General features: G+C 39.3%; 2 protein-coding genes across 3 annotated transcripts in view; both read left to right on the forward strand.

Moving 5' to 3' along the window:
* The first annotated feature begins 1,123 nt into the window (after positions 1 to 1,123).
* Positions 1,124 to 11,531, forward strand: LOC125798978 (uncharacterized). The gene is made up of 2 exons (XM_049474317.1): positions 1,124 to 2,069; positions 11,365 to 11,531. Exons 1-2 carry the CDS (start codon positions 1,124 to 1,126, stop codon positions 11,529 to 11,531), a joined length of 1,113 nt encoding a protein of 370 aa, XP_049330274.1.
* Positions 11,532 to 11,715: 184 nt separating this feature from the next.
* Positions 11,716 to 25,202, forward strand: part of slc6a1l (solute carrier family 6 member 1, like) — a 37,533-nt gene continuing 24,046 nt past the window's right edge. The window contains exons 1-4 of one of the 2 annotated variants that reach the window (XM_049473805.1): positions 11,716 to 11,998; positions 16,967 to 17,366; positions 21,144 to 21,275; positions 24,172 to 24,272. In XM_049473805.1, coding sequence (XP_049329762.1) covers positions 17,129 to 17,366; positions 21,144 to 21,275; positions 24,172 to 24,272 — 471 coding nt within the window. In that variant the 5' untranslated portion in view covers positions 11,716 to 11,998; positions 16,967 to 17,128. The remainder of the gene's footprint in view (positions 11,999 to 16,966; positions 17,367 to 21,143; positions 21,276 to 24,171; positions 24,273 to 25,202) is intronic. The other variant, XM_049473804.1, reaches the window with a different exon arrangement.

A 25,202-nucleotide genomic window follows, 5' to 3' on the forward strand; every position in this document is an offset into this window, starting at 1 on the left:
ATGGAGAGCTTCAGTTGCAGTGCATTACCGGCTGATAACGGCACTCATAGAATACCACTCAGCCAATCACATTGCAGGGACAGAACTAACTGTGGTATAATACTTAAGCAATAGAACACGAGAGGGAGTGTGTTATCGCGATGTGTTGCTGTTGACTAATAAGACCGATATGCATGTAAATAATGCAGGTTCAGGTACTGTGAGAGACCCACATTTTTGTGTTGTGTGCATTTTTAGTTTCTCCTAACTATTTGAGATTAGTAAGGACTGTGCAGAAGCAGGGCGAGGGGGACGCAAATGCAGGTAATAAGGGTTAGTTATTTTTTAAACAAAGAAAAAAAAAACAAGGAAACAACTGAATAAGCAAAAACAAACACAGGGAAACATAAACAAACAGGGAGGCTAACAAAACAACCAAGGAAACTAAAACTAAACTCAAGACAATAAACAAGCAAGAATTAAACTAGGGTAATAAACAAGAGAGCAAAGAGATGGAGAATAAACGAGATAACAATATAGAAACTACAAAGACAGACAAAGTAAACGCAGAAACAATGGGCTATAAATACACATGGAGGGCTAGGAAATAGAAGACACCTGGGGAACAGATAATGAGGGGGCGGAGCTACAGATTACAGTCATTTGGGGTAACATAGGTGAGAACATTCAACACAAAGCCACGTGCAGGAACTCAAGGGAAAATAAACAGACAGTAGGGCCGAAATGACAGAGACAGACTGGGAAAGATACAGAACAGGACCAGAATGTGACAGTAAGACCTAACATATAAAAACTAAAGTTTGTAACTAAAATAAACTAATGTCCTCATGTGGGGACTGTAGTTTATTTTAACATTTAAAAGTTATCTTTGTCATTTGTCAACAGAAGGACCCAATTAGTCAAAATATAACAAAATGTTTCTACAGTAAGCAAATAACTCAATCTGCACTGGCTGTAGAAACATCTGACTGGGATTCCTGCCTTCTTGTTTTCAATCAATTGAGCGTAATATTGTCATGTGACTAGTATATGGCACGGATAGTGTCTTCCAGTGTTCTCAAGTTTCACGCTTTGAGCATGTGACACACGCACCTCAGCGAGTTCACACGCTCACACGCCACAGATGGCAGATGGCGATGAGGACTTTTGGAACTATGTATCTGCCGCGTCTAGTTCGGAGGATGAGGATTACCCTTCGACGCGAGCCCGCTTGCCGCTTCCTCCGGGATCTGTTCTGCACCCGGCTTTCCGAAGTCCACTCGATCTCCTGGATGAGGCAGCCCTCGCCCCAAACCGATCTCCAGCAGCGCCGGTCCTCAAGACGCCGTCTTCTGTCTGCCCGCCTCCCATGGCGCGCTCCGTTTCAGCGGCTCCTCAGCTAGCTTCAGCGACTAACCTGCTAGCTTTTCCTGCGGCTGCTGCTCCAGCCTTCTATTCGGCGGCGCGGCTAACTCAGTTAGCATCCCCTGCTACCACGACTCTCTCATCTCCGGCTGCAACGGCGCTCACCTCTCCGAGGGCTGCAGATCCAGCTTCCACGGCGGCCGCACAGCCGCGCTCTGACACATCCCCTGCGCTGGACTCTACCGGCAGCTCCGCGCTTCCTACTCCAGACTCGTCCGGCAAATCAGCTGATCCAGTCCGGGTTTTCGAGTCACTCGTGGCAGCAGCAGCTCTCCGCTCCGCGGTTCCCTTGGCAACGGCACTACACTCCCCTGCTCGCACCACCCCGGAATCTGCATACACTGCGGTGAGTTCAGCTCAAGTCTCTGTGATTTCTTCAGCAGCCCTCATCTCCATGCAATCTCCTTCAGCCCAAGTCTCCAAGTCCGCTCCTGTGTCTGTGGCAGCGGTGCCCACCGCCTATGTTCCTGTGCCAGCGGTGCCCACCGCTCCTGTGTCTGTGCCAGCGGTGCCCACCGCCAATGTTCCTGTGCCAGCGGTACCCGCCACCGCCAGTGTTCCTGTGCCAGCGGTGCCCACCGCCAATGTTCCTGTGCCAGTGGTGCCTATCGCTCCAGCTCCGATGCCAGCTTCACCCGCCGCCACGCCTGCCCAAGCTGCACCCGGCGCCGCGCCTGCCCAAGCTGCACCCGCCGCCGCGCCTGCTCAAGCTGCACCCGCCGCCGCGCCTGTCCAAGCTGCACCCGTCACCACACCCACACCAGTTCCAGCTCCTAGGACTATGTTTGGCCCTAGGCCCCGTCTACCCAGGTCTGCCCCAAGGCCCCCGGACCTCACCCCTAGAACTGTGCCCAGGATGGCCCCACCGACCACACCACAGACTTTAGCCAGTCCTGGGCATCCCCAAGTTTATTTTGTACCCCTGTCGCTCCCTGTTCTGGTTCCTGTGTCGGTCTGTGTTTCTGTTCCTGTCTTGTCTGGTTTCTGTGTACCTGTCCCTGTGACCGTGTTCGTGTCTGTCCCGGTTAATTTTCTTGTCCCTGTTCCCTTGTCCAGTCCAGTCCAGTCACCAGTCATGCCCCTTGTCCATTCACCGACCCCTGTCCAGTTCCCCGTCCAGTCTCCTGTCTTGTCCAGTGTACAGTCTAATGTCCAGTCTCCGTTCATGTCCAAGGTCCAGTCTCCTTTCTTTGTCCAGTCTCCTGTCCGGTCTTTAGTTCAGTCTCCTGTTCTGCCCCATGTTAAGTCCCCGGTCTCGTCTCTTGTGTTTCCCGGCCTCTCCCCGCCTTTGGTCCCCGGGGTTCGTTTTTACGCGCCTCGGGAGCTGCGCGTTTAGGGAGGGGCTTCTGTCACGGTCTCGCTCTGTTCCCCTGTGTTTCTCCTGTAATTTTCCGTCACGAGTGTCTAATTTGTAGCTCCGCCCCTCGTTACCTGTCTCCCCAGGTGTTCATTGTTTCATGTTTAGTATAAATAGTACCTGTTAGTCTACGTTTGCGGTCGGTCGTTGCACCTTCCAACGTTGTCTGTCTCGTCACGTCCTAGCCATAGTTTTGCCACGTTTCGTTATTGCCCTGCTCCACGTTTCTAGTTCTTTGTTTAGTTTGTATTATTTGTTTATCTCTAGTTTGTTACTATTCCTGGTTTTGTACATATTTACGTATTTATTCCTTTGTATATTTTCCCTAGCCCTGTTTAGTCACTTTCTGTTTAGCTTAGCTCTTTGTTGGTTTTCCCTGTTTGTTTATGTACGTTTACTTATTCGTTATTCCCCTGTTTGTTTGTTTGTTTACTTATTATTCATTAAAGTCTGTCTTAACCGCTTTTACGTCCGCCTCCCGTCTGGTCCCGCATTACAAAACAGAGCTAAGAACATAAACAAGGGATAAACAAGAAACTAGAAACTAACAAGGACAACCGAGGAATAACCAAAACTAAGCAGGGCAGGGATATAAACAAAGAAATACAACAAGAAGCTAAACTAGACAGAGGATAAATAAACTAAATAGGGCAAGGGCGTAAACAAGGGAAAATAACAGGGAACTAGAAATAAACAGATAAACACAAAGCAGGGAACAAAGGAGCGCGGGAATAAACAAGAAATAAACGAGGAACGGAATAAATACTAAGCTAAACAAGGCAGGGATATATACAAGGAGAGAACAAGGAACTAAACACTAAGCAGGGGACCGGGGAAACGAGGAAGAAACAAGAAACTAGAAAACTAAACAAGAAATAAACACAGAGCAAGAACTAGGGCTATGAAACACAGAATAAAACCGGAGAGACAAAACAACAGGGGTTAGTACGAAGACCGACGAGGGACAAGTGGCAAAGGGGATCTATTTAAACAAACAGGAAACACACTAGAAGTGGGAACACCTGGGGAAGGGGCGGAGCTACAAGTGAGACACGTGGTGGAAAACTACTGAGACAGGAGACACAGAGGAGCACAGGTCACGTGGGGAAAACACACAGAGACTTGAGACAAGGCCAGGACGTGACACGCGCACCCCAGCCACCCCCCCCCCCCCTTGAACAACTGAAGAAGAACTGCGCGCACCCCAGCATCACCCCACGTCTCACTCCCACCAAACTTCAAAACTTGTCTTGAGAGCCCTGGTGTCTTCATTTAAGACCATATAAGGCTTGCGTGAACTCCTAAAATACTTAATACTTAAAAATGAAGTATCATGGTGCAGAAAAGCAAAGTAGAAATGGAACGTTCCCATATGAGGTTAAATGAACCATGCTGCCTGGATCGTGACCGGATTCTTCCTCTTGCAAGTCACAAAATTATTTGCTCCAAGTGGACAGAGCAGTGTGTGGTAATGATTGTGACCGGCAGTGTCTGGCTAGAAATGTCCATGCAAACAGATGTCCTGAGCGTCCCTAGCAAAAAAAAATCACATTCACATTCAATACAAGACAAATACCACATGCATGTTCTTAAGCTTGGTTTGGCATGACATGGCATGTCAGTGTATTTTCACTATTTATTTATTTTTTTTCTTCAATTTTTAAAAAGTTTTCTGGAGTTACGCAGTGCTTTAAATTGTTCTTTTCTTTACTGAGTGATGAGTGCAGGCATATGAAGGCATAATTAGCCTCTATTGATTAGAGGGCACAGCACCGAGTGACGAAAACTAGCTCTGACAACTGCAATTCTGCGCTCGTCGCATAACGATTGTGCTGAATGACAAACCTAATTCCAATCACCTCTGATTTGCTATTGATGGGGAAATGTGCTGTGGGTGTAGGCAGACTTCTGTATCATCATTTGAATCTCTTTGTGTGTGTGTATGTATGTGTGTATACTGTATGTGTGTATGTGTGTAAGAGAGAATAAATATCACAAGAGATACAGAAGCAGAAGCACAAGAAGAAGCAATAGAAACATCCTCACAAAACTGGATTTTTCAGTCAATAATGCTGATTATTAGCTTTAGCGGTGGCGTCGGGCCGTGAGCCGGGGTTACGGCTCCTGCTCTGCATGCTATAAAAATGCAAACGCCCGAGCGGCCGGCCGTGGAAACAGACCCGTGTCCTTGGTCAGTGTCCCAGCATTACTCATAGCCCAGGCTGCTGATTGCTATTATGAGAGCTGTCCAATTCTATCATTAGGACGTGCAGTGTCCAAGGTTGCTGCAGTTCTAATCAAAGGAGAAGCTGAAAGCTGGTAGTGCCACCGTCACAGTCGTCCTGCCAACGTCTGTCTCGCCACAGGACCCTGGAGGAGGATGAAACCTCAAGGATCTAACCGAGGACCAGAGGTCATCCTGAGTGTCTTCAGACATTAGGGAGTAAATCATGTTTCCACAGAAAAAGACAGGACAAAATAAAGCATGCTGGGAGTCTTATTATAGCTATAAATACAAAAAGACTCCAAAATATGTACGATGACCTTCTGTTGACCGAACAGTTTATTAGCATCACCTGCTCTAAACTTCCAGTCACTGGCCAATTTATCAGAAACTACTACCTACACCTAGAAGTTTTGGTACCTATTGTCACTTTATTAGAAACACATATTGTACTCTAAACCTGTAATCTTTGGCCAATTTATTAGAAACATCTACCTTGTGGTTTTGCTAATTGGTCACATTATTAGAAACACATACTGTACTTTAAACCTGTAATCTTTGGCCAATTTATTAGAAACACCTACCTTGCATTTCTGCTTGCTGGTCATATCATTAGGATCACCTACTTTGAACTCACAATCAATGACCAATTTATTAGAAACACCTACCTTGCATTTCTGCCCAATGGTCACTTTATTAGAAACACATCCTCTAAACTTCCAATGATTGGTCAATTTGTCATAAACACCTACCTTGTAGTTCTGCTAACTGGTAACTTTATAAGAAACACATACTGTACTCTAAACCACAAATCTTTGGCCAATTTACTAGAAACACCAGCCTTGTAGTTCTTCTTGCTGACCACTTTTAGAAACACATACTGTACTCTAAACTTCTCATCACTGGCCACTTTATCAGAAACACCTACCCTGCTCATCTCTTAACTATTAATATCAATAGGAACAACTACTTTGTCTTTACAGTCAATGGCCTGTTTATAAGAAACGCCTACCTTGCACTTTTTCCCAACGTTCACTTTATTAGAAACACATACTTTAAACTTCCAATAATTGGCCAATCATGAACACATACCTTGCAGTTCTGCTAGCTAAACTTCCAATCATTGGCCAATTTATTAGAAACACTTACCTTGAAGTTCTGCTAAATGTGCACTTAATAACAACTAAATTTCGACTCATTGGCCAATTTATTAGAAACACCTACCTTGCACATCTGCTCACTTGTCACATCATTAGGATCACCTATTTCGAACTTCCAGTCAATGACCACTTTATTACACATACTTTTTAACTACACATGTTTTTAAGCAATACTCTAAGCTTCCAATCATCTGCTAATTTATTAGAAACACCTACTTTGCAGTTTTGCTTACTGGCTGCTTTATTAAAAATACCTGCTCTTAACTTCTAATCGCTGGCCATTTTATGAGAAACACATACCTTGCACTTCTGCCCGATGGTCATTTAATCAGAAAAACCTACAATGTGTCAATGGGGACTTTATAAGAAACATCTGTCATGTTTCAATTAACTGGCCACTTTATTAGAAACACTTTTTTTTTGGACCTGTAATTGATGGAACCATGAATTCTGCTCTCTACCAGAGGATGTCTGGCCATCAGTTTGTGATCTTAAGCTCAGGCATACTTGAGCATGGACCTCAAGGCAGACTAGCAAGTTCACCTTTTGAAAGGTTAAAAAATAAAAATTAAGGTTTTGGAGTGGCCTAGTCAAAGTCTGATTACAATGCTGTGCCGTGATCTTAAACAGGCTGGTCATGCTCAAACCCTGCCTGAAGTGGCTAGATTGAAATAGTTCCATAAAGAAGAGTGAGTGAGAATAATTCCTCCAATGAGAGATCTGAAAGAGATGTGATGGATATGACTTATTGCTTATTGTTTAGGGGCAAATACTTATAGGATATTCATTAATAGAAAGAAAACTATTGATATTCCATTTAGAGTTGATGGTGTTGAGATTTGTAGAGTCAGTGAGGTGAAATTTCTGGGTGTCATCATTGATGAAAAGCTGACATGGAAACCACACATAAATCATTTAAAAACAACAATCGCTAAATTTATTGCATTATTTTACAAAGTAAGGGAGTTATTTAATGATATATTGTATAATGCTATAATTGTTCCACACTTAATCTACTGTATTGAAGTCTGGGGAAAAGCGTGTAAAACAATTACAAATTCTACAAATTCTATTCTTGTTCTACAGAAAAGGGCTGTAAGAATTATCACCAGAAAACATTACAGTCATCCATCAAATACATTGTTTTATCAGTTGAAATTACTGAAATTCTATGATTTAGTTGACTTTTATATTTTATTATTCATGTATAAGGCTCATAAAAAATATATTAAGTTCAAACATCCAATTTAATTGTGAAGAGAAAAAGTTGTTATAATCTTAAGGGGATAGAGATGTTTGTAAAAACTACATTTCAAACTAGTCTGAAGGAGCGGTGTCCTGTAATTCAAGGAATAAAATTATGGAATAATTTAATGAGTGACGTTAAAAATGCTAGATCAATGTGTGTGTTTAGAAAAATTATAAAAGCTGGTCTGTATAAAAAATATGAAATAGTATAATGTGTAACTATATAAACTGTTGTTTGAGAAGGATTTGATGTTTTTTGTCTAGTTTTTTTTTATTTGTTTTTTGTTTGTTTGGAAATTTACTATTGTTCTTAATTATTTTTGGGATAAAAGGGGCAGCTATTATAAGATTTTTTTCTTCTTTCTGCTGCCTTTCATTTTATTTGTGATTTGTATATTTTGTTCTTCTGTAAAAATGTATTTTGTTTATAATGAAATTAATAAATCTTCTAAACTAAACTAAACTAAACTTTTTCACAGGGCCAGGTTGGTTTGATACGGCAACGTAGAGCTGCCAGCCATAGAAATATAATTTGACTCAGTAACATGTAATAACGTAAAAGGTTTCATATTATAACGTGATATTTATTACGTTATAACGTGATATCTATCACGTTATTTCGTGATACAAAACTATTATGTTATTTCATGATATGGTATTTTTACGTTATATCGTGAAATTATCATGTTATTTCGTGATAAGAAATTATCATGTTATTTCGAATTATGAAATGATCATGTTATTTTGTGATAAACATTTATCAAGTTGTTTCATGATATTTTAACGTTATAACGTCAAAACATCAATATGGTTTTACTTTGATACACGGCCAAGCCAGCGCGCTTCCATTTCACTTCACGTCGCCTCCAGCTACAGTGCTCAACAACTGTAGAATTCCACCATGCCTTAAACCAAGCTTGAAATAGAACTGAATTAAGTCATGCAGACGAGCCATGTTCCTTCACTGAACCTGGTAAGTGTTGAAGTGCTGAATGGCCTAATATCATGAAATAACATGATAAATGTTTAACATTAAATAACGTGATAGTTGCATATCTCAGAATAACGTGAAAGTTGCATATCATGAAATAACATGATAGTTCCTTATCTCGGAATAACGTGATAATTTCATATCACGAAATAACGCGATAATTTCTTGTTATAACGTGAAAATACCATATAATGAAATAACATGATAATTCCATATCATGAAATAACGTGATAAGTATCACGTTATAACATGGTAAATATATTAGTTATAACGTAAAACTTTTCGCGTAATTACATGATACTGAGCCAAATATATATTAGGGCTTGGCAGCTCTGAGTTTCCGTAGTTTGAATAGAATTGTTCTTCTTAATAAATTAAATGATCATTTAAAAAAATGCATTTTAGGTTTACTCAGGTTATCTTTGTCTTTGTCTATCTTAAAAATGTAAGTATAGGTATGTGGAGAATGATTGGAATGAGGACTATCTATCTCTCTTTCTTTTTGATCTAAACTAGATCTCATCTCTGACACACACACACACACACTCACATACCCAGACATCTACACACATCTCAGGCCTACAGAGCTGGGTGACATGGCTCATTTGGCAGCCAGGCAGGCAAGAAGAAGCAGAAGGAGGGAGCTGATGGCCCGGAGACTGGGCTCTCCCTGCAGCGAGAGATGACTGACATATGCTACTGTTCTTCTTTTCTGCAGCGTTCTCTCAGAGCCTCCACCTCCGGCGGCTCACAGTCTGTTCACACACCGCCATCTCCACCACTGCTGTCTATTTATCCACCAACAGCCTGTTCATTACAACACCCAGCGCAGAGCATGCTGCACTGATCTGCATTACATGATGGAGCAGTATATATCATGAGGGTATATTATCACTGACACATGAAACAACTTCATGAACAATGGATCAATAGAAATGCTCAGAGATGACTTTTCTGTGACTGCAGTGATGGCCAGTCCACCCAGAGTAAACAGCACCAGTATTTTAATATTGAGTTGTTTTTATATATATATATATATTATGTTTTTTGGATGCAATCCGGGTTTGCACCCGAACATCCCTTTCAGACAGCTTCCTCTTGCGTCCACAGTTAATCCTGTTGGATGTGGTTGGTCCTTCTTGGTGGTATGCTGACATTACCCTGGATACCGTGGCTCTTGATTCATCACAAAAACTTGCTGTCTTGGTCACAGATGCGCCAGCAAGACGTGCACCAAAAATTTGTCTTCTTTTAAAGGACCCCCCAATAAGAAGCTGTTATAATAATTTTCTTTTTGTTTAATTACAGTGGTAATAAAATTTGATTAAATAAAATACAATGCCATACCTTACCAACCACTAAACCTTACCACTGCAACTTTCTGGGATACCATAGCAACACCATAGCAGAGCTGCACGGCAGTGTACATTTTCTTCTGTCCTGTAGGGGTAGTCGAAGCGTTTATGAAACTAAACCCCATGCAACAATGAAAATTGTTGTATGGGATTGCTCAATCGATCCATGATTCGAGTTAAGGTTATTGTGTGTGAAAACAACCCAGTGATAATGAGCTCCTCCTAGAAACCAAATGCCTTTTCTAAAAGCTTCCTGGCTGGATGTGATGTGTTCTTAGGTGGTCGCTATGTTATAGGTGGTTTTTGAATGCCTTTGAACCTTCGGGTCCTATTTTAGTGATCTACAGGTGAGCCATCAACCTCGCACCATGCAAATTGGTGTATTGCGTGTCATTGTGTCTTTGCTATCATAACAATGGGAAAAGTATGCCTTATGTGGCATGAAACGCACAAAAGGCATATACTAATTTTTTTACTTAATAATGATTGTGCTTTGAGCGTAATGCGACATAAACCAGTCAGCATGTCACTTGCCATTCCCTTAAAGAACCAGGTGCACTCTGACTTTGGCAGATTGCTATAGTAATGGCGCAGTGCTTCTGTGATTCTCAGCAGAGGAAACTGACCTGCACGTTAATGCTGTGAAGGTGAGCAAGCATGTAATTTACAGGAACAGCAATGTTATTTTATTGTGTACTCTGTTTATTGTTCATGTATGTTAAGTTGGGGTGCATGGGCCCCATGAGCATTGCAACTTGCCTTGCGCTTGATGTAAGATAGGGCCCATTATGTCTATTCAACTACATTTTGATCCAACTGATTGCTGGTTTGTTTTCACACACAATAGTTTTTTTGAATCGTGGATTGATTGGGGAGAAAATGTACACTGTCGAGCTGCCGTTGATTCTTTTGGGCACAGCACACTGGTGAGTGTAACATTTGAACACTGATACTCTCTTGTTTCGGTGACTCATTTAGACAAAGGAAAAGGGTTGGTGTATTGCATGGTTGAAAGTAAAATACAATTTATTTTTTTTATTTTACTGTTCTATGGTCATCAGTTAATGCTATTCTAGACAGACACACTAGCCTCAAAATTGTGGCTAGCAAATGTGACTATAACTTGTGTTAGTGAGCTAGTTTCTGATTTCTGCAGCTTTTTGTAAAAATCACTTTAAACCAAATCTGAACCAAATACTGAGTTATTTAGTAAAATAAATATACATTCCTGGAATGAACTTCACTTGTGAAGCAACATTTCTAATAAATCGCCAACCAATGGAAAGGAAGTTATCTAGGTTAGCTATAACCAGGCTGCGCTCACATAGAGAAGTACCAGTAGGGAAACACAGCCTTGGTCGGCGGCAAGAAGTAGATTGTTTGTTATTTTAACTAAAGCTGTCTCAGTGCTATGATGAGGCCTCAATCCAGATTGGAATTTTTCATAGTTCTGGTTTCTTTACAGGTAAGAGCAAAGTTGTTGTTCCACAGCTTTTCTAGAATCTTAGAATCTTAGAAATAATGGGCAATAAAGAGCAGCCAGTCATCTGTACCATTATAACACATTATTTGACAGAAAAATATTGCAAAGTGTGCCTTTAATGGCAGAAATCATGTGTTTAAAGGGTCGTTTTGTGGGGGCCGGCATCATGGTGCTGTGGTTCAGGCCGGTCGCCTGCTGGATTTCTCAAAATTCAACAAGCTCTTTCACTCCTCGCGCATGGAGTTTTCTTCTGAGAGCATCTCCCATGGCAACCGGGCTGGCAAAAGCTGGCAAACATGCACAAGCTGAGGATGATATACACAAACAAATATAAGACACCATCTCACACAAACACACACACACATATGTGTGCACATACACATACACGCCCTGAACCATAACCCGTAGCCTGGCTCCGCCCAGTTGGCCCTGGGCTGATACTGTGGGGAAGGAATAATCATATCAGACAACAAGTCGAAGCTTATTAACTCTGTGGCTCAATAGCAGCCAGGGGCCTTCCAGGGGACTGGGGCCCCAACCACTGAATGGGTGAGAGAGGAAAAGAGAGAGAGAGAGAGAGAGAGAGAGAGAGAGAGAGAGACTGGGATACTGGGCCAGTCTCTTTTGGCTCTGTATTATGCAGATGGAAGGACTGGTCAGCTGCCCTTCTGGAATAAGGGTTTTGGTTTCAGTGTTTTGGACTTTTGGACATTTCTGACTGGCTTGGTTTTTCCATCCACCTGATACTGAAGGAGAGACCCAATCCGGACCCTCAGGTACAGTAGCACTTATTTTCTTGATCTGCATGCATTGGGGAACCATGTTAGTAACTGGTGTTTGACGTGGCAGAAATGTTACTCAAGAACAGTGTAGTCTATGCATAGGTAAAAATCCAATTAAACCTCCTGTACCACCTGTGAACTATTCCTACAAGACAATGCTCAACCACATTCAAGAGCATGTCTTGAAGATACAGGTACTATGCCTTTTAACGTAAATACTGAAGACACCAGAACTATGAATGAGATCACATGTAGAGTGATGTAATAATTAGAAAAAATTTAAATAAGCCAGAACACGGTTCCTACTTGAGACTCTTCAAAGTAGCAGCTTTTCCATTGATGCCATATTTACCCATTGTTCATGTTCTCTCTGTCGGTTGACTGAGGTAGAACCTGGAATGGTTCTCTAGCTGTCTTAAAGGAGTTTCCAAAGGTTCTAATTAGGCTGGTTAATAAACTAGTGCATCTCACAAACTTAGAATATCATTGAAAAGTTACTTTATTTCAGTAATTTAGTTTAAAATGTTAAACTCCTATATTCTCAGAAAAGCTAAAAAAAAATAAAAATTGAATATTATATAAGACCTGTTTGTACTTTTGTCAGTGTCCAAACTCAGTGCAGTTATTTCCTGGAAAATCTTACAGAACTTGATGCTTCCCTCTGTTGACAACTTTTATGGAAATATGGATTTCATTTTCCAGCAGGACTTGGCACACTGCCCACACTGCCAAAAGTTCAAATTGCTATGATTTTTGGGTTTTCATTGGCTGTAAGCCATAATAATCAACAATAAAATAAAAAATAAACGCTTTAAATAGATCACTCTGTGTGTAATGCATGTATATAATATATGAGTTTTACATTTTGAACTGAATTACTGAAATAAAGTAACTTTTCAATGATATTCAACATTTTTGAGATGCACTAGTATGCAATATTTAAAGACTGAAAATATGGAAAAGGCAAAATGATGATGAGTGTAAGTGTAAGTGCTACAGTGCAAAATGCAAAACGTGCCAAATTAAGGCCATCATAAGGCCAAACCCTTTTTTTTGTTTACTCTATAATTCCATATGTGTTCCAAAATAGTTCAATATTAGAATCTACACTTTTTTCTTTGATGGCAGTTTTGCATATGAAAGGATTATGTCAAGACAATGTGCCAATGTCCAAATACTTATGGACTTAAGTATTGTGTATACTTGGAGTTGAGTACTTAAAAATGTGAATAAAAACTGCTTTTTCAAGTTTCAAAGTTTATTTGTCATTTACATAGTCATACACAGTGAAATGCTTTGGAAACTGCATAATTGCATGCAACAACAATATATAGTATTAGAAGGAAAATTGAAAATACAAGGGTATAGTAAATATGCATAAAATAAGACTATTGTGAAATATATACAGCGATAATCAAATAATAAAGTGTGTATATACACATATATACTAAACCAGACAGAACAGAAATGAAGAATTAATCAGGTGGCATGATGCCAAATAGAGATAAAGTACAAAATGTGCAAAATTTGATTATGCAACATAATGCTGTGCAACAAAGCAGAAGGTAATAAATAATTATAAATGATATGTGTTCAGTGCAAAGTCCTGTGTGTGTGTGTGTGTGTGTGTGCAACTTGGAGCGTAGTACAGAAAATCGCCCAACATCCTGCTGATCAATAACTGCAGAGCTCCACACCTGCTGTTAGAACTGGAAAATGCACATGGGTTTAATTATCACAAGACATGCAATTTTTCTTTTTTTTTGCTGTTTCAAAAAAATTCTAAAAACTCTGTACTCCCTGTATAGTGAACTGTACGCACAACATCCAAAAGCAGGAAGCACTACACTGCAGAATTCCACATACAAATATAGGTAAATTCTGGTATATTATAGACATTTAATACCTGTTTAGATTTAGAATCTGTAACTATGTAATTTTGTGACTTATGTAGTGCGGCGCTGCCACTATGACTGGAGAGGAACTCTGGTTTGAATGCTGGGTCATGCTGTTTGCCATCAGCAGCCGGAGTCCGAGAGAGCACAATTGGCTATGCTCTCTCTGGGTGGATAGATGGCTGATTTCACACAGTGCTGGGGAATTCGCTAGTGAAATTGCTAGGCTGAGTCCTAACGAGTGGGTTGGGTAATTGGCCTTCCGAATTGGGGAAAACATTGGATAATTTTAGAAATAAATTATTTAAAAAAAGAAACATGGAAAAAACAATCTGCATTTAAATATAAATGGGTATGGATTTACTGTGACAAAATTTAGCAGAAGCTTTGTTTTTTTAGAGCTTTTTAAAGCTTTGTTCTGAAGACAGGGCAATGCAATTGGACCAGAATTGACGGAGGATGATTTGATTTGGGAGTGTTTTTATTCAGACCCGCAAAAACAGCTGTGCATTAAATATAGATTACTCTCAACAGTGTTTTCTGGTAAAGAAAATAAATGAAAATGTGTCTGTCAGCAGTTGGGGGAGTAAACACAAACAAACAAACGCATCTCTGCGGCCGTAATTTGACCATAATTGCCCTGTTTGTCTGGAAAGTGAACGTGGTAAAAAAAAAAAGTAATTGGGCGGCTGCACATCTGTGGGACGAGAAAGTGGGGATTCGTCAAGAGGGCATCTGGAGAATATGTTATATATCTTACTTTACTATCTCTGTTGAGAGAGAGACAGAGAGAGAGAGAGAAAGAGAGGGAGAGAGATGGAGAGAGAGTATAAATAAAAAATAAAAAATCTTGGGACATTGTTAGATTCTGTTCTCATAAAGCTAAATTTCATTATGTGTATTTGTTGTTCAGTTAGCTGCTGTGGAAGCAATAACTGTATAAAACATGTACAGCCCAAAACTATATTTTAAAAGTGAAACCAGCCACTACAGGTCTAGATCCTCTGATTGCTGGTGGCAAAATGATGTGTAGCTCCTCCGACTCCCATGTGTTTCAATGACAATACAGCTCCACCCATTTTCTATCTTATTTTTCACCTCTTTATTTCCCTATTTAGTGTTTAATCCAGCAGTTCATTTTCCCTTATGCTTTTATTGTCAGTTTTCTCTTTCTAACCTTATTCTGCTACATTATATCACAAGAAGGCGGGGTTACGCTTATGAATGCAGGATTGACAGCATTGGCTGGAACAGACTGTATTTACTACACTAACTTAATCGTACTGTTATTGCTTATTTTGTGTTGTACTGTTGGTTACATTTACAGATACATTTTTCTTGGTAAGTCTGATTTTAGCATAAAATTTAAGAATAACATTTTAGCATAAAATTTAAGAAGCGTTGAACTCTCAGTACATTTATTTTCTGGTCTTTAGAGACTTCAAATACCAATTTCCATGCCTATCTTCTTCTTGTAATCATCACTGGTGCATGCTGTTTCTCTCACAGCAGCTCAGGGGTTAATCTGGACTTTAGTAGATCCTCTCAGCAAAAAAACAAATTTAACAGGGCTAAGCTCTGTGGGAAAAGCAGGTCTGTTTCTGGTGCTTTATCATGTAGGGTGACCAAACGTCCGTATTTCCCAGGACATGTCCGTATTTCACGTCCTGTCTGGGGCGTCCCGGTTTTTTTTTTAAAAAGTGAGGAAATGTCCTGGTTTTTAAATTACCTTCATTGGACCATTAAATTTACAGGCACCAGGGCACTGCGCACGGCGCTGCGTGTGACATTATACCTGAGTCGCGTCAGTGAGAGCAGCCCTCTTCTTAAGGGGGGGTATGCAGCCTAGAGGGGGCGCCAAATCAAAGCTCCACATAAATTTCCTCCCCCCCGACTGAATTTAACTCCCACAGTCTCAGTCAGTGACCTCATTCACCACACAGCCTGTCACTCACCTCGTCCATAGTGTCTGCCTCTTTATAAAAAGCTAAATATCTATTGAACCATTGAACAATTTGTCTATGATAGGTTTAAAAATAAAGAAAACTTAAGAAAACGTAAAAAAATAAAAATAAAATAAAACAAAACAAAAACCCTAAAAAAACGTGGAATAACAGTTCAGTCTAACTGCTGCTCTTATAATAACATTTAAGAACATGACAAAAAACTCATTTATGTAATTCACGTAAAAATGTAAAGGTAAAAAAGTGACGGCCTATTAAAAAAGCAACAGAAGTTGTTCATTTGTATCATTTCTAACATATTTATGGTGTTTTTTACTTACTTTTTTCACTCCCACAACCTTAATCCTTTACAGCTTCAAAAACATGTATTATGCAAATTAGGTGTTGACGTCATTTAGTCAGGCGTCCTGGTTTACCCAAATGAAAATATGGTCACCCTATATAATAAGCTGTAAACTCAGTGAAGGCAGTCTGGGACACTTGGTGTGGGAGAAAGGAGTGAGTCTGGCTTTGTCTCTGGTCTTTACTGCACAGACTGTTGTTGCAAATTAAATAACAGACAATTAGAAAGGTCATTATCAGAAAACTGTGCCTTTTGGCTCTCAAAACATAAAAAATTACGAATATTTTTATTTACCATATTTATAAACTTCGATTTATGCTCAATAATCTTCCTCAAAATGTATTTTCACATAAATTTTTTTGTCATGCATGTTTTCACCTGGTTAACATCCCCCTTTATTTTTAATAATGCATTAATTCAAAGTAATTCATAAAACAAATTATTGTTACACAACTGTGCTGCTACACAAATAATATATTATGTTAATACTGACCAAGGGTGAAATACAATACAACCATGAAGTCTAGATTTGTCTACAGTCATTGTGTGGAAGGATTTTATCTCCTTGAGTCAAGGCCGGGTGCTGCATAACCATCAGCTAAATATCCTTTGGATTTTTATGTAGATTTTTTTAAAGGTTCAGCTCATTGGGGTCGCATGCATAAAATATGGAATTAGAGTTAATGTAGGCTAAAAGTGATTTCCTAATATTTGACATTAGACCCTAAATTAATGCTTTCCATATTTGTTTTTTCTCCAGCTTAATGATCTGAAGAGACCATTCACAGATGAGCAGTGAACAAGACTGGACAGAAGTGGATATTTATAGCATTTCTCCAGCTCAGTACTGGACTGTGTGATCCTCCAGCAGTGTGTAATCTACAGGACAGTAGCTGGGCCGTGGTGAATCCTTGGTCCTGCCATGGGGAAGACTGGACAGAGTACGGTGGACCTGAACTCGCCCTCGGAGGTTAAGCAGGCCGTTCCGTTTGAGGAGATGAACCACAGCATGACTCCACCTGAAGAAGAGAAGAAGTCAGAGCTTCCTGATCGAGGAACCTGGAAGGGCAAGTTTGACTTCCTGTTGTCCTGTATCGGATACGCCATCGGCCTCGGCAACGTCTGGAGGTTCCCTTACCTGTGTGGCAAGAATGGAGGAGGTAAGAGTGAGCAGAAGAAGGAGATGGTATTTGGTTTGAGAATGGACAGCCTTGTAAATGATCACTCTCACACTGTAAACGACAAAAGTTTAAATTGTTCTCCTCAACTAACACAGACATCCCAAGTTGCAAAAGTTGATTTCAGGGAGGTTACCCCCATAAAAAAAGAAAAAAAAAACTTGCACACACTAAAGGATAACGAAACTTTACTTTTATATTAATTATTTATTTTTTTTTATATAAATTTTGAGTATTCAGAGGTGAAATGAGTTATCTTTTTTCTTTTTGGGAGGTCCTGCCTCTGCTTTCCGAAATGCGGGAGACTCCCGCAGCTTCAGGGAGACTTGGTTTGTCTGCTAACATTATTAAGTTTCTTGTTAAAAGTTGGTCTAACAAAATCATTTTTATTGGCAACATTTACAAATTGTAGTTAAACAACACTAGTCGAGGCCAAGCCAACAACTCTGCACTACTGCACATGCTCAGTTTGACTCTCTGACTTTAGTTAAACGGGGTCAACTAAGCAATTATGCAGGGAGTTTTTTTATCTGATGTTGGTCATGCTATTTGCTATATTGGGTGTGTCCCTCCACCTCTCACTCACCAACAGTGTGTAGAGTTTTTGCAACTCCTAGCCCACTTAACCCATTACAGAGAATTTTTCATTGCATATGGACATTTATTTGACCAGGTAAATGCTAAAAACACACAACGTAATCAATTTAGCCAATCAAATATACCACTATAACATAAGGTGTGTCATTAGCCAGTGTTAGGTAAATTCAGAAAATAATAATATTTATGTTTATTTTAATGCTACAGTATATATTAAGTTTTACAGATAAACAAAACACTCTGCTTTATATATAAATTGTCGCAGTGCCCTTGGGTATAGGGGCGTGGCCAATATGACCCATGGTAGTCCGGAATCCCAGAGATACACAGACACAGGGAGTGAGTTAAATCAAACGTATTTTTTATTTTGGAAAAATGCCATCCACCACACCCAAAACAAACTTAAAGGAACATAAAGTCCCAGTGGGTCTCTAGTCACTCAACTTTTAGGTGATTTTGGTCCATCCTTTTGCTTGCTGGTCCCAACTGGCAGCTCAATCAGTCCAATGCAGGCCAGCTGGGACAGACCGGGGCTAACCCACGGCTCCCCCTCCTTCGCACATCATATATATAAATGGTATTCTTTACAGTTTGGATGACGTTAGCATTAATCTACAAATCTACAAATTTTCTGAAAATGTTTACATTCAGTATTTCTGCGTTTTCTGCACATAGAGTACCAGTCAAAAGTTAGGACACACCTTAAATTCAGTGCTGCAGATTTATAAATTAATACTAAAGTCATCCAATGGTTTTTAGTAACCAAAAAAGTGTTTAACCAGAAAATGTTTAGATTCTTACAGTTCAGTTAATTCAGTTGAGTTAATTACTTGACTTTTTTGCCTCTTAATGTGTTTGAGAGCATCAGTTGTAAAGTTGTGAAGAGTTGAAGAGTTGGTACACAGTGAATAGTCCTATTTAAATAATGTTGTAATCCATATTATGGCAATAACTAATCAACTAAGTAAAGAAATAATGACTTTAAGAAATTAGAAAAATTTCAAGAACTTTAAAAGTATATTCAAATGCAGTCGCAAAGACCATTAGAAACCTCTGCTAAAGATAGAGCATCCCTGGTCAGCAGCACAGGGTCAGCCGCCCAGAGCGAGTTCCTCTGTTCGGTTCAGGTTCATTCAGGTCAGAGGATGGATAATTAATTCCTACGTGTCTCACTGTCCTACACATGTCCTTCTTCATCAGGCTGAGAGCCAGCTTCCTGCTGGACAGGCTAGTGTCCTCTAAATGCATCACACTGACTGATCGATTCCTCCTGAGCCGCAAATCTGTGACTCTCCGGCTCAATAAACCTCCAGCCGTGGTACAGTAGATTCACGCCTGTCAGCAGACGTGTCCAGCAGTGCGTGACATCTTCTTCGTGATGTGCTGATTGGCCGTAATCGGGTCAGAAGTGCAGACTCAGAAGTGTCAATACGGAATGTGAATTGAATGTAAATGTAATTAAGTGGGCACCTCTGTATGTCATTTCAGACTATTGTAGTTCCATAATAATACAATGTAAAAAATATCAGCAGTTTAACTCAAAAACCTAAGTTCAAAAGCTGCCATAAATTTTAAGTTAAATCAAATTTAATATACTATTTATTTTAACCCATGACTTGAAGTCTGATTTGGTGTTTGAATTTTCTCAGTAAGTTTAAAATACAGATCTTCTTAACATGAGTTATATTCACCTGTTCCAGTAATTTAGTTAATTTAGTTAAAACATTTAATTCCATCGTATTTTCATTCATTTTAACATGTCTAGTTGTGTCTCTAGTATGAATAAATACCATGTGAGACATTTTTATTTGTGAAAAAAAAGTGTTCAGGTGTTTCTGTTTAGCCCTGCTTTAGATCACTGAATTAGAGGTCTTTAAAGAAAGACAGGATTTGGCTGTTGCTCATGAATATTCATACATGCAAATATATCACCTCTGATTGGCTAACAGCACTGCAGCAGAGAACGCCTACCTGCCTTTTCCCCCCACAGTCAATTTTACAGCTCTAAAACTCAAAGGACAAAATGTTTTTAGAGATACTGCCTTAGTTATAAAGATATAGCACTGACTGCTAGGTAAAGTTAAATTATGCAAAGGTAAAGTTAAACTTTGCATAATGTCAGACTCGAGGCAAGCAGCCTCACGGCAAAGTAATGTTATCAGTGCTGCGGTGCGAGACGCCAGTCTCCCTCACTCCCTGTGGCTGCGCAGACCCCCCCTCCCTGCGGCAGTGATAACGTTTCTTTACGCTAAACTAGCACTACTAAACTCTTACCTCAGACTTGGTGATTCGGTGCTTGGGCAGTTTTACCCGTCTTATACCTTGTCAAACTGTGCTTCCCAAGTGTAAACTTAAGGTCTCGGAAAAATGCAGAATCAACCGGAGATCCGATTTAAACATACAGTTACAAAACATATAATCTATTAAACAAGGGGCCAGGCTTAAGAATAGTCAGGGACAGGCAGGGTCCATAACAAAAAGGCATCATAAGCAAACAACATACCAGAGTAAGCTGACAATGAGGTCAAATCCATGACAGGGTTAAAAGGGCAAGGCAAAGGAACATCAAAATAGGTAGACACCAAAACAGCTAATAATAATACAAAGGAGTGAAAAGAGTCGACAACAAAAGGTCGCTAGGTAGAAGAGCCATGAAATGGAATAAATTTGAGGAGTGAGTGAAAGCAGGGGCAATTTATACTAATGAGTCCAGCTGTGAGCAATCTCAGTAGCACAGTGAGCCAGAACACAGACGCTTCACGTGATCCTACATGTCCGGAGGGTTGAGCACATGTGCATCTTGGGAAATGGAGTCTTTCACGAGAGAACTAGCATCAGTAGCAGATAGATAGACAGTGACAGGACTGACACACCCACTTTCCAAGTTAATAGTTGGAGGAGTCAATGAAAAAGGTGTAAGCTATAACTCACAGTTTCAAATTCATTCCAAATAAAAGGCATTCCAAATAAAAACACTTATTAAACTGATATAAAAACTCAATTTGATGGGTTAAGATAAATTAAAAACATAAGTTATCATAACTGTTACTAATCATAACCCAACTATTTTTACAGTGTAAGTGAAAAACTGGAAATAAATGGCATTTATGAGTGGAATGCGCTTTTATAAAAGACACTGAGAGCATCATGTTGTGATTTCAGGAGCATTTCTGATTCCGTACTTCACTACGCTGGTTTTTGCTGGAATCCCTCTGTTCCTGCTGGAGACGGCGCTCGGACAGTACACCTCAGTGGGTGGATTAGGGGTGTGGAAACTTATACCCATGATGAAAGGTATGGAATGCACAGCTTTTGTTACTGTTTATTCTTTTCTCTGTTTCTGTAAATACATCTTATCCTCCTTTTAACCTGTTATTCAATGCTCAGGTCCCCTGTGGATCAGAACAGCAGTGCTGCGGGAGTTTTTAAACACTGTGTTTACCCACTGTCCTCCACTCTATTAGACACTCCTACACAGCAAAATTGACAGTGTTATATTAACTCTTTTAGAGTTGAATTTAACACTGTCCTAGATAGCATATTGTCGCTGTCCTATAAAAAACACTCCAACATCTTCATTTTTGTCGATTTTTAGTTTACTACATAATTTGAATAGACAAAGTGTCCCTTACACTGTGCCATAAATTCTTGATGAACAGACCAATAGAAACTCTTTAAAATGACCTGAAATAAACTCTTTTTACATTGACTTCCATTGAAAGTTTACAAGGTTTTTTTCCTCTCCTGTAAAGTTGCTGTTTTGGAGAGAAGTATTTTTCATTGAAAAGTGACAATATGGTCCCACTCATAACTCTTAACTCTATGTAACTTTAATCACTGTTACTGCATTTTACCCCACAGAGTAAAACAACTCTTAAAATTGCTAATTTATTTAAGTTTGTTTGTAATTTTTTTTTAAATATATTTTCTGAACTTCACCCTAAACTGTATATCAGAATATCTATAAAACATTACAAAATGTGAGCTATACCACACAATAAATTAATAACTTTTTAAATGACCTATCTAAGTTTTATTTAGAACAAGAGAGACATTCAAAAACTGCCAAAAAAGCAGTGGTTCTCCCATAACACAATAACTCTTGGGTGGAGACCCTTATCCACCATCCAACCCAACACCAAGCGGGGGAATAGGGCTCTATCAGGAAAACCACCACAACTAATACCATTTATCTACAAACACATTAAAGACATACACCCACACACACATACAAACACACACTCTTTAACTCTGACTAATAAAATCAATAATGTGGATTGTTTATTACTGATTGTTCTTAGAAAAACACCCAGAGAGTTAAAACATGTTTACACTGTGATTTTAACACTGTGGATGTTACTGTGTACCTCTAGCTTCTCCACCTTGTAGTTGAAACTAAAGTCAGATGCTCTGAATCTGTTGCTGCACAGTTGGTCCTGGTCATCCTCTCTAGTACTTCATCAGTGCTCACAGGATACTGCCCACAGGACACTGTTGGTAAACTCAGTCAAGAGTGCCATTGGCGTAGGAACCGGGGGGGAATATTAGAAAAAGGTGTATTTGCCCCCCCCAAAAATAAAATGGTTTCGCTCAGATCAGCTGTACTATTAATGAGGAGACAGGTGACCGCTGAGTAAATGGTAAATCTCTTAACGCCAATCACGGAGCCGGTTCAGGAATTAAGTTCCGCCTCTCAATAGAATCAGCCAATCCCCCCCTCCCCCGCTGTCCCCCGCTGTGAGATTAAGCAGCGCGATCGGAATGCAGCAGATGAGTTTAAACCAGATACAAACCAAATGAAAAAAACAAATACAGCGATTTTTCGAAAAGAAAGGTAACGGTAGGCTAACCATGTGAACTGCTATGTTTCTGATAGCTGATAAAAATGCACTAATCACAACATACCAACTCTGCGCTTAATAAAATACAGCCTATGACAGTCAGTTAGCTTAACTTTGGAATTAGCTTAGTTTAAGAAAAACAAAACTATACAATGTTCAGCTTACCCTGTACCTGACTAGCTAATAACTATTTAATTTTCATTCATTTAGATAACTCAGTCAGCTAGAAGCTGGATGTAGGGGATAGACAGAATTTAGTACAACACTTTATGTTGGTAGTTTAAAGCAGTTTCTTAACCCTGATCACTGCCCTTAAAATTTAGTTTTCCACCAGATCCAACTGATTAGCTAATAAAAAGTCCTTTACTGAGTTTACCTGTTAAAATCTCTTAGCCCCCTGTGGATCATAAATCAATCGTTATGTATGTCCAGCACTGTATTAGACACATCATACCATCACTTACTTTATTAAGTGCATTTAAAGCAGAGAAATCTCTACAATATGCAGAACAGTGGGAGTATGCAATAGAATATGTAAGAACAGGGTTAAGAAACACTGATCTAATCTGACTTCTGTTCATTTGTAGTTTACAGTAAGAACACATGTCCTGACGTCTAACGTTTATATTAACTTCTGACAAAAATCCCTATGAAACGTAAAGTTACATTATTTTTCATAAAAGGACACCATCATAAGAAGTGCTTTCAGTAGAAACAATTAAAAGTGCGGGACACAATGCTACTCAGTTTGGAGAAAATGTAAATATACAACATACAATACATAATTAATAATAATAATAATCAAATCTGTTATATTATTTTAAATATTAGGTGATAACTGATCAGTTTTTGTCATATGTATATAATTCAGACCTTTCACGTATAATTTTTTTCTAGCAACAGTAAATGTAATGTGGAGTGACATGTTTAGGTTGTAAAATTACCTTTATTTGGATGTAACTAATAATAAATACAGAATACAGAAAAAAAGGATTATTTAGGAATAAAAGTAATTCCGCAAATGTTTTTCTAGGAAACAATAGAGTCGGCTTTGGTTCATATTAGCAAATGTGTCCCCCCCAATATCAAACCCGCTCCTACGCCCTTGCACTATGCTAATCAGTATCACAACAGGGCAAAGAATAATGACCCCCATCCAAATAATGAGGTCTCTAAATCCTGAAAACTTACAGACTGTTTTAGGACACTTGTTTCTCTCCCATGAATGTATCAGTTCAGACTGAACTGTGTCACGACATCTATATGTCATATTTCATATTTTATCTCTCTCTCTCTCTCTCTCTCTCACTCTCTCTCTGTCTGTCTGTCTGTATCTGTTTCTCTCTCAGGTGTGGGTCTGGCTGCTGCAGTTTTGTCCTTCTGGCTCAATATTTATTACATAATCATCATCTCCTGGGCGCTCTACTACCTGTTCAGCTCTTTCACATCAGTAAGCCCCGCCTTTTTTTTTGTTTGTTTAGATCATTAACTGTTCATTAATTTACACTTAGATTATCTATTTTTCTTTATGATAAATGAAAATTCATCAAAAAAGAAAAAAATAAACTATACAAAAACGTCCTAAAAATTATGATTAAAGATGTGGTTTGATTAGTCACTGGCTCTTGCCACAAGAAGGCATAACATTTTTTTCTTTATTGTTTTCCTAAAAAAGACTTTTAGAGGATTCTTTGGGTAGTGTACCTCTTGGTGAGAGATTGATGATTGCTGGACTTTTTAACTCTTAAATGAACTCACTGGCATTTTCCTCAGTTTACAAACTTTGAGAGGAAGTGCCACCAATGCCTTTGTGTACCGTGATGTCCTGAACAAGAAATGTAGACCTCAATAGACTAGAACTGTATCATCTTTAGTAACATATCCAGATTCTGTCTGGGATCCTACGGCAGACTTATGTAAACATCTTTTTATAAATTTCTTGCGACAGTCAGTCACCCCTAGTAGTGATAAGAGGGACATTAACAGCTTAGAGATATGTATGCAGGACATTCTGTAGCCATACATATGTCGTTTCTCATGGCATAGTTTCCTACTAGCATTTTTCAGCAGGATAATGTTCAACCAAGCGCAATTTTTTAACTAAATTGCTATACAGCTCTGGAAAAACCACTTCAGTTTCTGAATCAGTTTCTCTGATTTTGCTATTTATAGGTTTATGTTTGAGTAAAATGAACATTGTTGTTTTATTCTATAAACTACAGACAACATAAAAATATTGTCATTTAGAGCATTCATTTGCAGAAAATGAGAAATGACTGACATAAAAAAGAATAAAAAATAATGCAAAGAATATTTTTTTTTTCATTACAGTTTTTATGCATATTGGCATGTTCTCCTCCACCAGTCTTACACACTGCTT

Source organism: Astyanax mexicanus, chromosome 2 (genome assembly GCF_023375975.1).
Source record: "Astyanax mexicanus isolate ESR-SI-001 chromosome 2, AstMex3_surface, whole genome shotgun sequence".
NCBI lineage: Eukaryota > Metazoa > Chordata > Actinopteri > Characiformes > Acestrorhamphidae > Astyanax > Astyanax mexicanus.

What these genes read in the sequence shown, in the direction of transcription:
- LOC125798978 (XM_049474317.1), top strand. Translation starts at nt 1,124, where the DNA reads ATGGCAGATGGCGATGAGGACTTTTGGAACTATGTATCTGCCGCGTCT. An exon ending in GCCTGCCCAAGCTGCACCCG is followed by an intron (nt 2,070 to 11,364) that starts GCGCCGCGCCTG and finishes ATGTGTTTAAAG; the next exon opens with GGTCGTTTTGTGGGGGCCGG.